The following is a 14,372-nucleotide window of genomic DNA, read 5'->3' as shown; positions in this document are numbered from 1 at the left end:
AGATTTTATACAACAAAATCCCAACAACCATGTAGGTGAAATACCCACAATGTGCAACTGTAATTAAGAAAGGCAACAAAAAATTGATTTGTTGCATAATTTCCCTCTAGCAAAAAATTAATAAAACCAAATCACAAATAAATGAGAACCCTTGGGGAAATATGCCCTCTCCTTACACCCTGAAAATGGAGCAATTAACAATACATGCATTTTTTTTAGTACGTAAGGGGGTAACTGCTTATAATCAAGGCCACATGTTGTATTTTCAAGGACCTTGAGAGGTCTGTCACGTTAGGTGACACTGTCAACATCCCTTTAGGGGAGCAAAGGTTTTCCTATTCTGACCTGAAACAACACAGTCAGGAGTAGTGCAAATCCACCTCCATTTTAAAAACAAAAGGAGTGAACTACCTGTGAGAACAAGATAAACCACAACAGAAAACATCCCCAAGTAGCATGGACTCATCTCTGCTTCATCCTGCCTACAAGAGCTGCAAGACAACCTGAGTAAGACATCATGGACCCTGAAGGTCCTCTGCATTTGAGGTAATGTTGGGAATTTGCTAATCAATTAAAATAAACATCAGAAAAGCACTACTTATGTCAAGTTGTGCATAAAAAAATCCAGCATATACAAGTGTAATATTGCAAATTTTTTAAATCCAAAAACACTAAGGACCTTAGTGCCAGCACCATGTGAGCTAAATGTAATGCAAAGGAGTCAGACATAACTTCTGCCAGTTTTCTAAGATATTTCAGGAATTTCTGAAGAACAGGCAGGCAGAAGATAGCACCAAAATTCTGTATATAGCATGTTTCACTGCATAGGTGGAAGGAGGAACCACAGTAATAATGAAGGTAGTAATTCTTATGATGTGCACTCCGAACAAAAAAGGTGCTTCAGTTTCAGAGATGCCAGCTGTCTGGCACCTTTTCAAAAATGCAGGTGACTAAGAGTCACTCGCTGGCACTTTGAGACAGTCAAGAAACTGGTACCACCTGAGCCAGCCCCAGGGGACTATCAGGCGTCTGTGAAGGGCACATGCCCTCCTGCAGTGACCCACGGAAAAACACAAAACTTTGAGGACCTCAAATCTACTGAACATTAACACCTGAGCAACTGAAGTGACTGATTAACTGGACCAAAATTCTGTGCTTTCTGGCTGCCAGAAGCAGGAGGGTACCTTCAGATATATAATATGAATTAGGATTGAGTTTTAATTTGATGCCTATGAGAACAGTGTGTAGTTTGGGGGTTTTTTTAATTCCTGGGTTTTTTTCTGAAACTTGTCCATTGAATCATTCTTCAGAGGTTTTTAATGTTTTGGTGAAAAATATATGTTCAGGCTATGCACAGCTTTAATGAAGAACAATTTTCTCCTGATAAAAATTTAGCTTTTCTACTAATATGCAGAGTACTTGTGTATCTGGTTAACATCAAGTCAGTCTCCTACATAGACATCAAAAGTAGAGACAAGTGAAAGTTGCTATCAGCTAGACTATCAACTCAGCTACAGTCCTCCCTTCAGAAAACCAAATAATTTATTTCTAAAGGCATGAATCCCTGACACTTTTGAGCAACACTCCTTGCACTGCACAAATCTGCTTGTTGTGATGACAGGTATCCACAAGATAATGCAGGTTTTCATGCATAGTGGCAATATGTAGTTTTTAAGCCTATTTTCAAGTAGCACACTGACAAAAGAACAATTGCATTTGCCAAAGGGTCTAGAGTCCCAAAGTAGCCCCAAGTACAAATCTGGAGCAGGGCTGGAGCACATCACAGACATGACATGCCCTGGCCTGCAGGAGCTCTGCCTGGTCATGAGGGTCTCTGCCAGCACTGCCAGGCCCTTGGAGCAGGGAAACCAACCTCTCAGTCACTGCAGCACTGATGTGCCTACCCTGGGCCAGCACAGACTTTTTAAGCCAAATCAAACATCAGTGCAAAATGCATAATGTAATGAATTTTCAGGTCTGATCCAGGCATAGAGAACCAAGCTAATGTCCCTTATGAACCCGTCTAGAAATCAGTGCTTATCCACACCAGATGTGAATTTGCTTTCAAGCTCTAATGACAGAAACCCATGATCTAGAGACATCTTGGCAGGCCTCTGTGGAACAAGCAGTTTCCAAGGCAAAGTGCCTTCCCTGGAGTACTGCAGTAATAAGCTCAGCATGAAGATGATTCCACCCTTATTAATAGAGCTAAACACTTTATCTTTTTCTGACCAAAGGATGCAGCTGCTAACATCCAAAGATAAACAAGATACCAAGGAGCACATATGTGCCTGAGACAGCAGGAGTTGACCCTGGAGAATTCCATGGGCCAAGGAACTCTAGAGTACACTACACAAAATTTTCACAAACATTTACTTCAGAAGTTAAACTATGAGCTCAGCAGCCATGGCAAACTACATGCAAACTGTTCAAGTGACTGAATTTATGACAGAGGGACAAAAGGAAAACTAAAAACTACCATATAAGACTCAATGAAAAAAAAAAAAACCTGCCATATGAGACTCAATGAAAAAAGGGATTCCACAACAGAGAGGCAGTTTAAAAAGAAATCTTTATCAGGTTAAATTGGTGGGTCACTAAGTATATTATTTGTTTTTGCAGCATGCAAACTCTTCTTACAGAGATCACAGTCCTACCTGAATATTTGCTGCTCACTTTCACTAGTTAATTTGAGATAGTTTGCAATTGAGAGAGTGAGAAAATAAAAATAAAAGGCACTTAAACTTAAAAGTACTGATGTATATTTTTATAGAAAAAGTTTGAGACATTAATGATTTAGCTCAGTTAGTCCCCATACCTTGCTGGCTTTGCCTCTGTTTCCTCCATTGCTTCTTTTTGTGACATTGGCTTTTTTGCTGTTAGAAGATGTGATTTGTGCAATTCCCAATATGCTCTGTGTTGGCTTGGTTGAGATTCTCACATGCAAGCTATGAATTTGGGTATGATGAGGAGCAACAGCCCCTTAAAGTCAGCCTACAGAGACACTGGTACTGGCAGAAGATTGCATCCTGAGGAAGCCCAGCAGCAACTGGACCAACACTTACTGCAGTATGCACAGCCTATATTGCTACACAAATGTAAATATAATAGTTAACAAATTGGTATGATGGCAGGTTCATCTAATACTTTTGCTATGCAACTTCTGATCAGAAAGGGGTGCTTATTTCCTTATATCATTATTTTCATGACAGTGCTTAATGGTTAAGAGTCTTACTCCTCAGAAAACTCTGCAAGTCTGATTTGGTCTGAGTTGTTGAAATTATAAATGTTATATATAAGGTTCAGCTTCAAATAACAGAAAAAATGAACAATAGATTTTGTCTCTCTCATTTCTCCCCATGATATTCACTTATTTGTACTGCATGAAGCCAGCACAAAATTCAGAAAGTAGCAATCCAAAAATACCTGTCAATGACCTCCAGAGCAAAGAAATGGCATGAGAGTGATGCTGCCTAAGTCTTTTCAAATCTTTGCTCATGGCTTGACTTTCACAGGGTGCTTGCTACAAGCTCCTCAGACAGGACTGAGAGGTGTCAGAATGGAAGTGATTGTGCCTGGAGAGCAACTCTTTCCACCAGCAGGCCTCCACAGATATCCCAGATACACTTTATTTACAGATATACTTCATTTTTATTCAGCTTTAATAACAGAAAGGTGGTTGTACTCACTGAATGTGCGGATGACCTCGCTCGGTGCACTGGCAGGGCTGGATCCAAAGGAGTTTTCTGCTCGGATGGCAAATTGATACCTTGTGTTTGGGAGAAGCCCTTTGAGAACCATGGACTCCATCTGGATGTGCTCTCTTATTACCGTCCAGTTGCTGTCAAGGTCTGGCCTTCAGGATCAAACAAAGACCAGATCTTGAATAATTAAAGCTGGCTGTATAAATTAGCTGCGTTTATACTTTTCTAGGGAATACACTAATAAATGAGACAGAAGTCTACTAAATCATCACTGAAACCCTTCATTCCTAAAGGATCACACTGTGCAACCCACCATTACCAAGCTGTGAAGCCTGTGATGTCAAAACTTTATAATCATACAAACGCAATAACTCAGAATTTGCTTATAAAGCCAAGGACCAACTGACAAATCCAATTAAGTTTATCTGTTTTGTGGATTTTGGATTTAGAGTTTTCAAGTAGGAGTCTATTACCCTCAGTTCCTAGCTCCCTATGTGGCTGTATAAGGCAATAGATGGCAATAGAGGGAAAGATCTTGATTTATTTCTAAGAGTTTGTGTTCTAATGCCAGTAAGTCCCTTCAAACATATACAAGCATTAGCAAGATGAGATTCCAGCATTTGATCTCCAAGGTAATCAGGTTAATCCACTCAGATAGGAACATACAGAGCCAAAGTCTTCTCTTCAGAAAAACAGACAAAAAAAAACACCAAAAAAAGAAAAAACACAAACACAGACAACCTACATAACCCACAGAACAATAATGCAGAGAACATGGCCTATGTACCTGGATTTTGTAACAATATTCCAATAGCTGCTTTTGGACAATCCCTGGTCAACTCGTGATTCATACTGGAAGCCAACTGCCAGTACGTACTTCTCTAAGTGCCATTATATTTCAAGTGAAACCAGTGTAACTATTCACATGGCAGTTTGTTATCAAGTGTTTTAAGTTCATTCATACAGGCACATTGTAAAGGGGTGGGTGACTTCAAGTAGTCTGAGAGAGTATTCTGATGCTTTGACACCATTTCCACTCTCTACAAAAGTGGCCTCTTCTTATCAAAGAGAGAACAAAATAAGAAGCTAAAAAAACACAAACAACACAATAATGTAAACATTCATTCTAGGCCACCCAAAATATTAAAATTAAAGCTTATGAAAGTAAAATAAGGACAGAAATAGCTTTCAAAGAAATTATTCTGGTGTTACTGCAATATTTATTACAGGAAATAACCTCCAAGTGCACCCTGAATCTACCAGTGTTTACACAGGACTAGCTGCAAATGTTTCCAACAGTCTTCAAGTTAAAAATTATAGTACAAGGCAGGCATTTTGTATTTGTTTATGTTCAGCTGGAAGGAAATGACAAAGTTAATGTATGTTTTCTTTTAGTGGTCAATACAAGATTTATTGATCACTGAAGTCCATTGCTTTGTGCCAGCATGGCAAATGCAGTGGCAAAGCAGAAGTTCCCAGCTGCCTGTCTCAAGTGCACAGTGGCACACAGGACATGAGTATCTCATTATTTTGCTAAAAATAAAAACAAAATCAGAAAAACTCGCAAGATGTAATGATAGCTAAACAGACCATCTTAAGTCACCCTTCACCACCATTTCCTGGTAGACAGAAGAGCATTTATTTTGGCTACCCTTCCATTGTTTCCCTCCTCTGTGCTTTTGATGCCAGAGCCAAAATGAAAATATATAGTGTTTTCCAAATGAAAGCTGTTAACATTGCCTCCTTCCAAAGGCTTGCTTAGTAGTGTTTTCAATTTTCCTGTACACATCCTTTTTCGGTTCTAATTCCAATCCAAGGAATTCCTACTAGCTCAAGAGCTGCCTCTTTGCAACAGACCTTGTCCATGTGTCCACCCAAATGGAAACAACACACCTTTGATGAAGGGACCCAAAGGAGGCATTGCGCCCTAAAAAGATCTAGGAGATAGCACAAACAGCAGGTTAGGCTTTAAATACACTGATTGTCCCTCCCAACATTTCCTTCTGCAGAAGTTTATAATAAAGGAAATGCCTGCAAACATGTAAGGATCTGCATCTGAAAGAAAGAGGGAGATTTATCACTTGACCTTTGCTACCTCCCAGAATGCTCCCTGTGTGAGCAAAACAGTATGAGATGAAAACATGGCAAACAGATGGGGAAAGGAACACAAATTCAGCTGGTGAGTGCATCCAGGGCAAGCCAGCTCCCATGTTCCCTGAGATGAGAACATTTTGCTGAAAACTGTCTCCACGGTCCTTTTTTTTTATGTCGTATTTCAGTGTATTGTCAACTTTTACACTGGAAGGGCTCATTCTGTTTCCACTTTTCCCATTTTCCTGCAGCATTCCCCAACACAGGGGACAGCACCTTGCAGGCCAGTTCCAAATATTGTATCTGTGAATGGGAAAATCAGACAACTTCCATGGACATTGTCTGATCACAATTGCAGCTGTGCAACTCCAACACATAAATGCTATGCAGAAAGACTCTAACGCAAGTCATAGTGGTTTTAAAATAATAAATATATGGCTAAAGCAAATAGGACTGGATAGGTATAAACCAAGGGCAGAATTCAATGCCAAATGTACCCAAAAAGTTTAGATTATTGCTTTATGTTGTAACTTGGAAATGGATTCAGTTCAAGAAGGGAATTCTTTCTGATGCAGAAAACAGCAATTTTATAGTCACTTGAACTTCCTTTTAAAATCACGTGGAAATTATTTAAGTGTGAGGCACCCCCTCACACAATCCAATTTTTCTAATGTTTCTGATTGTTCTTCTGTGCTGTATTCATACTCATCTCAAGGGGAAAACTCATCTTGAAATGGTTTTAGAAAGTATTCCAGCAAATAATAAATATGATGACAAGTACAATACATAATCATTTGTGATAGAGAAATCTCTTGTATAATATACTGCACTATAATGTATTGTTTTTAGTAATTATTATAATTTCACATCACTGTGACACTTTGCACAAAATAGATCAACTGATATGCCAGGTTAGTTGTGAGGAAAGGAAAAGTGGACAATTTTGGTAACTCATTCTCTTGTTGGATATTCTTCTTATGCTATCTAATGTTGTTAAGCACTTCTTCCCTAATATCTTTCACTCCTCTTGCTTTATCAGTTACCTTTTTCAAGGAGTTAATCTCACAAGCAGTGCTCTAAATACTGAGTCAGATATACCTGCTTTGTGCAATAATCAGGGAAACAATATTAAAAGTATTTTTCCTAGACACTGGGAGGTGTCTCCCTGGTCAGATCTGTTGTTTCGGGTTCTTTGCAAACAAAAGCAAACAATGGTTAAGTGCAGTGTCAGAGACAGACAGCTCAGCAGAGAATGGATCCAGGGACAGACTTTTCTGGGAGGGAGAGGGAAGGCTTTAAATTAATCAAGAAATCTGTGCACAACACTATGCACCACCCTAACATCTGAATACTAATAAATCTCCCAGTTTTATCAGCAGAACCTGCCTAGTTCATTGCAGCAGAAGTTTCATGTCACTACCAAGATACTGAAAAATTTCCTTTGCATGCCAAGATTAATATTAAAATATTCATCTACATACCAATGAGATGAAAATAAAGTGACCTGGTTGTTTTAGGGCATATGCTGCTAAACTCTTGTGGTTCTGCAGCTGCTGTATGGCTATAAAAATTCAGATAAGTTAATCATCAAGTTTAAAAGATCATGTAGACATTCATCAGATTAAAATTTTGAGTATTTGGAGTATTTGGGTGAAAATATCCAAGACATTTTTAAGAATTAATTTTGTATAGCATCTTTAGGAAAAACACCTAAGCTCATATGCTTAAGTCTGGGGTCTTGCTTTAGAGACTTTCATAAAAATGTAATTTTTCATTAAATACTTCTCACTGTTAACCAATAGAATATTTACACTTAGTCTACAAAGTTGCACAGACATATATATTTTGATTTTAACATATCTTATTGCACATTCCCTAGAACTATCCAATGAAGAGTGAGTCCTACAGTCTCCCTCTGGACTTTCATCAGTTAGACAGATGGGATTGTGATCTCCCTAGCATACTTTGTTAGTTAGCAGCACAGTAGAGCCTGAATTAGCTCAGCTCACCTTATATCTGAAGCTGCCTGCAACCCTCCACTGCCTGTAGTGAACCAACTACTTCCTTTGGTCCCAAGGGAAATCCCTTAGGCAAGTGCTTAAATAAAGCACCAAATTTAGACCCTGAATGGAGACAGGATGCAGTCTAGCTCTGGATCTGATTAGACTCTGGTATCCCAAAACAATTAATATACAGAGTTTTCATGAATGCACTGAATTTCCCCAGTATCACAGCTGAGCAATTAACAGGAGTGCTTTGTCCCAGCATGATTTTCCTATGGTTAAAATCATGAAGTTAATTCTAAGGAGATGGAAATTATTTAAACAATATCATAGTTTTCAGACATTTGTGCCGTGCCAAAGCAAAATTACAGATTTGCATTAGAAAGTTATTAATTTTGCAAAATCACAGGATACTGGTGTATTTCTTTGACATAAGAGGACCCGATTCTAATTTACTTGAACTGATTTGTTTTAGTCTTACACTGGTTTAATTTACTAGCTTTAACTCATGATAATACATTTTATAGTAATTAAAACTATATGCAGCAAAAGACAATGAAGCTTAAAGCTAAATGTTTACCTTTAGCTGCCATTAGGGCTTATGGCTCATTGAACTTACTCCAAATATACAACCAAGCTTCCAAGTCTAAGAGAGCATTATCCCAAGATTAACAAAGGCACTTTCAACTTAGCTTTAAACCTCAAACTAAACAGTGTAATCAAAACATTTTGCTGCTAGCAAATTCTTTCCCAAGAAAGCCAATGAAATACTGAAATTTCAATCACTCGCATCTTTTGACCTAAACAGCAGCTTTCCACTCCCTGGCTGAACAAAAACATTCAAGGGTGCACTTTCAGTGCATCAGACAGAGATGATGGTGCCTACTTCTTCCATTAGCAGGCTCCTGGTGCTATGAAGAAGTGTACATAAGCCTCCAGGTTCCACTGTGCAGTCAGTCAGAACACAAGAAAATCGCTTCCCCATCAACCAAGCAAATGAGAGAGAAGAGATGCAGGGAGAGCAAAAAGCTCAGATAAAAAATGTGCTAAAAGAATAGATATTTAAGATATTTCACTGTAGTCTACAGCAGACATTACACAAAGGAGATAAGTATCTTTAGCCTTCATGTCCTGCCTTGCAGTGCACTGAATATTGGATGCCTCCAAATAAATACGGGGGCTTTCACCCCAAACACAAAGTGCATCAGTTAACAAGTAGGTTTTCAGTCCGGGTGTTCTTTCTGCTATATCAATATCTTTTTGCTATATCAGTATCTTTCAGATTGAATACTCAAATAATACCCATACTTTGAAAACCAAGTTCTTCCTGTGTGTTTAACAATAACAATTTTTTTTTTTGAAATTACCATGGTTTCCTTAAGAACGATTTTTTTTTGACCTTTTACAGATCAGTTTATGAAGTTAAATTCCTTCTTTTCAAGGAACCTCAACTAAAACCTGTAATCAAGTATTCACTCAAAGGATTAAAGGGTGAATTTTACATTCACTGTAAGGGTAAACACTGAGGCAAATAAAAATAAATAGATTTGTATGCAGATATTAGCTCACAAGCATATGAACAGTCAAGTACAGATACTTGTTTATGCTTGCAGATACAATCACCTCCTCCTGGCCCTTTTTATGCAGCTTATAAAAGCAATTTGACTTGAAACTTCTGACAGTTCAGTTCTACTACTGTGAATTTTAAGAATTAATCACAAAAGAACAAAAAAGCGCCCCACCAACATCCCACTTCCCCCCCCAAATCTAAACAGAGGGATCAACACTTTGTGTAAATTTGATTAGCATTAGCATAACAAAGCAAGTCTAAATCCTGCAAGCGTAAGACCCAAACAACTTTATGTTCAAGAGGTGTCTGGATCTGGCACTGGGTTATGTGATTTAGTCATTTAGAGGCTACAGTGTTGGGTCAATGATTGGGCTGGATGATCTTGAAGGTCTTTTCCAAAACTGATATTTCTATAATTCTATAACTTTTATCAGGTAAAACTGTCCAACATACTGAATTTTCAGTCCTCAGATTATTTTCTAAAGCAGCCCAGGAAACCACTCTGCCAAACATTTTTTTCTCAGCATAGTTTGATAGCATTTGATTACAGGAGAAACTTAAAACTTCATTAATCCAAGCCACTATTAGAGGAAACAGCTCAAATCAGACCTTATTTTTCTTCCATCAGAAAGTACAACTTATTGATGATTTTATAACAAATTAGATACTTTCTGGTTTTGTCTTTAAATTTCCATGGTAATTCAACACATACTGAGAGGCAGACTAAGCATACAATACACAATAAGTAAATAAATCACATCTATATGCAGTTGAATAGTGCAGTTTAGGTTAAAAAAACCCCAAAACACTATAGTGCACAAACACTAAAACTCAGACTCCACTAGCAAACTTGCCTGATAAACTCCACCGTGTAGTACTGGATGGGAGAACTTCCTTCACTCGCTCCAGGCTTCCAGGACAATGCAACTTCTGAATCAGAAACCACCACAATCTGGGGCTGATAGGGTGGTGCAGGAGGCATGCACTTATCTAATAAGAAATGCAAAGGAGTAGCATTAGAGAAGCAGCTGGGTTGCTACACACAATACCCAACACCCACAGAGTCAGGAATCAAATTCATAGGCTTCTCCCCTCACACTACTGCCCCTCTAAAAGCCCTATGTATGTGGAAAAGTGCCAGTGAAACACCTTTATATTGCACATGGCAGAGGTTGGGTGTGAGTGCTACAGACATCAGCCCTTCCAGTTTTGCAACAGAGCCCTGCAGGCAGAGTTACCTTGGGATAAAGTTGTGACCTCCCTGGGCATGCTGGGCCGTCCTTTCCCTGACCAGCCATACGCTCCAATGCTAACGCGGTGTGGAGTGCCTGGCTTCAGGTCGCCAATAACAACATCCTGCCAAGTCAAGAGCAGACAAGCACGTTGTGTCAGCAGCTCTGTTTAACTGGGGATGGCGCTGTGAGCTGGGACTCAGGGATCTTACATGGTGTTTTCCCTTTACTCTCCTTGGAAGATGGTCCCCTGCCCAGTACAACTCAGAAACAACAAACACAAATAGAATCATGTTTCTTCTCAAGCTGCAGCTTCACCCCAGGGGAATTCACAAGGTTGACCTGGACCCATTTCTCAGCATAACTCATATGGTTGCAGATATTTGCATTTTATATCCAGCTTTTTCACTGGTAAAGTCAAAGTCACATACTATTCCCTCCATTGAGCCAACTGCTAGTATTTAGTATTAGTCTGGTGTGGTTTCCCTTTTTTTTTTTTTTTTTTTTTTTTGTTTGTTTGTTTTTATTTCTCTTTTAAATTCAGAGGCCATAAAACTTCCCAAGAGTGAAGCAATTTGATGCAGTGTGAACTGATGATCCTTAATTTCTCATGGAGTAGAGCCCTATCCCATCACCTCTCACAATTTTATAAGCTCAGTTAAAAGCCTTGACTTGAAGCAAACATTTCCCTTATTTGTCCTTCTGCCACAAACACAGAAAGAGTAACCCACAGAAAACTACTGTAAAGAAGGCAATGCTCAGCTCTATGTAAAGAGCTTGGGCTGATGAATACTCTTTAGAGGAGCCAGTTCAAATCTCCCAGAAAACAGAAAATATCACCAAAATATTACATTTAATCACTGTCTGCTTCACATAGCATGGATCAGCCTCAGACATTTAGATCTGATCTTTAATGGAGAGTGCATACATGTGTAAAGAAATCGAGTATTCTTTATCTGCAGCCTACCTGGAATGTCTATATTAATCCCAGAATTATGAATTTTGACAGCATATACAAGGAAACAGAAATGTCAGGTTCTATACCACAGACTAGTCTAGTCTGAAAAATAAGCACTTTTAAAAAACTTGTTTTACAGCTATTATTCTTCTGTTTTTCATTCTCTGATATTAAACACATTATTCATGGTGCATTTGAAAATGCAGAGTTCTCCTTTTTCTTCATGTTAGAATAGACTTTAAATCTGCACTTCCAGTTGCATTAAAATAGTAAACAATTCCCAAATTTTATTAACTGCTTTTAATGGTCTTTTGGAAAAAAGCACTTCCTCTCTACTCTTTGAGGAACTCACATTATTACTAAAACATTGTTCAGCAACACCCTGCCATCTGTCATTTCTCTTGACATGGTTTTGGAGCTTCAACACTGATTTCCTATTATCATGGACCACCTGACCACCATGATGTTTTTCCATCATTCACCCTTGATCTGCTCGAATGATCTGGACAGGTTTGAGATGAATCTGAGATTATAACAATGCTGGAATAGTAACTGTCCAGTTAAAGGCAGCAAGAATGCTCACTCTGAAAGATTAATCTGGGTCTTTCAGTCTCATAGCTGAAGGGACTGAGGTCTTTTACAATGTGATCTGAGAAAACCATGACCTCCTCCTGGTGACAGAATTGATGCCCCTGCTTCTGCCTTTCTATCCTCCATGCCATATGTACTGTCTGCCTTTAAACTATGTGCATTTTTTTTTCCTGACAGTATTCTTCTTTATTACACTCATGTTTATAAGGAAAAATCCTTCATTATCTGTCTTACTGTTTTCACACTATTCAGGAACTTGGCCCTTGGAGAGAGTTAGATATTAGTGTATGTGCCTGATATTATTACCTCCAGACTCAAGTCTACAATAAACTGAACAGAGAGGATTTCTTTGAGTGCCTGGCCAGTCAAGATCAAAGCCCTAATATCTACTAAGGTATTCAGCAAATTCAACGTGTGTGCCCTCAAAACCTCAGCAAGGTATACTCATGCCTTACACACATGGCTACCTGCCTCCTTCTGGCAATGCCTGCTCCATGAGCACAGTCCTGGAACACACAGTGGGTATCTCTGAAACCAAACATCTAACCTTCAAGGATCAGGGTATCAGTGAATAAGTAAAAATTCAGGACACCATCAAGCTACCCTGACCTGTGGCAATGTCAGGGAATACCCTCCTCACACTAGGAACACTTTCAAATCAGATCCTGGAAAAGAAGCAGGGTTCCTGGTGTCCCACTGTCCAGTAGCCTGGGAGTACATATTTAATTTATTTTTCTGCTTGTATTTAGAAGACAGGTCTTAAACCCAAATTCTGTCCCTCTCAGAAGAGACAGAGTGACCTCATAGATAACAAATTTAGGTAGTATGTGGAAGAGTGATCTCCATCATTTTTGTAGTCCCCCCTCCACTCAAATTAGCTCTATATTTTGAAGCATGATGCCCCAAACTCAACACTCAATTGCTGATGATGCTTCAGTAGTCACCAGCCTCACTTTCTTGCCTTGCACAACTCTCTCGCTAAAATCCTGATAAATGACATTTAATATTCTCATTACAATCTCACATTGTTGAATGGGTTGAGGCAATGTGATGCCTTTTCTGTGGTAAGGGAGCCACTTTCACATAGATTATCTCATATATCCCTCCCTGCCCTGCCACACAGCTTGCCTTCCCTAGAAGTGTGTTGAAACTGTGAGGCTCAGTAAGCTGCCTCACAGAAACCAGGATTAAAAATTGTTTTCCAGAAGAATGTCTGTTTTCTGTTTTGTTTTAATCCAAAAAACCATCAGACTCTGGATTACAGCACAGCTGCAGGAACGAACCTGGTTTTAATGACATTCTCTCCCCAGCAACAATTCCTTCCCTGAACTACTGGTCTCAGCTGGTCATTTCCTATTTTATACTGGTATGTTTAGTGATTTGGCAGGGAGCAGTGTTGCTCTCCAGGGCTCTGTGCCCCACCCAAAACCTCCCACCTTTAAAGCCTACTAATTTTTATTGATCTTTCTTGTTTTTTATATGTACTGGAGTTCCTGAATATTATGCCCACCTATAATAAATGGTACTGCATCTACACTTCCCCTGGCTGCTGTCACTTCCATATTCTCTACTGTAAAGATATACATATATAATATATAATAATATATATTACATATATAATAACATATATAATACACAATAATACACTATCCACTTTGCTTACACACAGATAAGTGAACAGAAACAGGCAGCACAAATCAGCTCTTGGTGCTACAGTAGTCCCACATGGCCCAGAGAAGCCTCCAAGAAAGCAGCAGGGTCATACCCAGCACCAGGAGAGGCGTGATGGAAACATTAACTATGCAGACTTAACCACAAAACTATTGCAGATTTCTGTTGAGTTTGGTATGAATACAAGAGAAAGCATTTCATCGAGAACACCACTTCCTGGAGGATTAATGACAGCTGGGAGTTGATTAATCCCAGCCATTCATACTTCTCCACAAGTACCCCTCAGAAGTGTTATTTTTATCAAGCAGAAAAAAAAGTGCCCAGCATGGAACCTCAATTCTGAAATGCCACAATCCAGACTCAGCTCAGTTAGGATCGAACCGCATAGTCCTGGTTCAAGCGCATCCTGAGGACTCAGATTCCAGTAGTCCAACCAAACTCACCTTATTTCAGACCAAAAAGAACTCTGTGAGCTCTACCAACCATGTGAGATTTCTCTATTCCTAAAATAGCTCTCAGAAAACAAAAGTCTGCAAGAGGCTGTTGATGCTA

At 39.0% G+C, this 14,372-nt stretch overlaps 1 protein-coding gene across 3 annotated transcripts in view; it reads right to left on the bottom strand.

Annotated features, from left to right (window-relative positions):
• Nucleotides 1-14,372, bottom strand: part of EGFLAM (EGF like, fibronectin type III and laminin G domains) — a 73,115-nt gene that overhangs the window by 40,272 nt on the left and 18,471 nt on the right. For all 3 annotated transcript variants that reach the window (XM_085568132.1, XM_021552052.4, XM_085568131.1), the window contains exons 5-7: nucleotides 10,607-10,724; nucleotides 10,223-10,358; nucleotides 3,690-3,856 (exon numbers count right to left, since the gene is read on the bottom strand). In XM_085568132.1, coding sequence (XP_085424258.1) covers nucleotides 3,690-3,856; nucleotides 10,223-10,358; nucleotides 10,607-10,724 — 421 coding nt within the window. The remainder of the gene's footprint in view (nucleotides 1-3,689; nucleotides 3,857-10,222; nucleotides 10,359-10,606; nucleotides 10,725-14,372) is intronic.

Source organism: Lonchura striata, chromosome Z (assembly GCF_050655825.1).
Source record: "Lonchura striata isolate lonStrDom1 chromosome Z, ASM5065582v1, whole genome shotgun sequence".
Lineage (NCBI taxonomy): Eukaryota > Metazoa > Chordata > Aves > Passeriformes > Estrildidae > Lonchura > Lonchura striata.
This window is presented reverse-complemented; position numbering and strand designations above follow the sequence as displayed.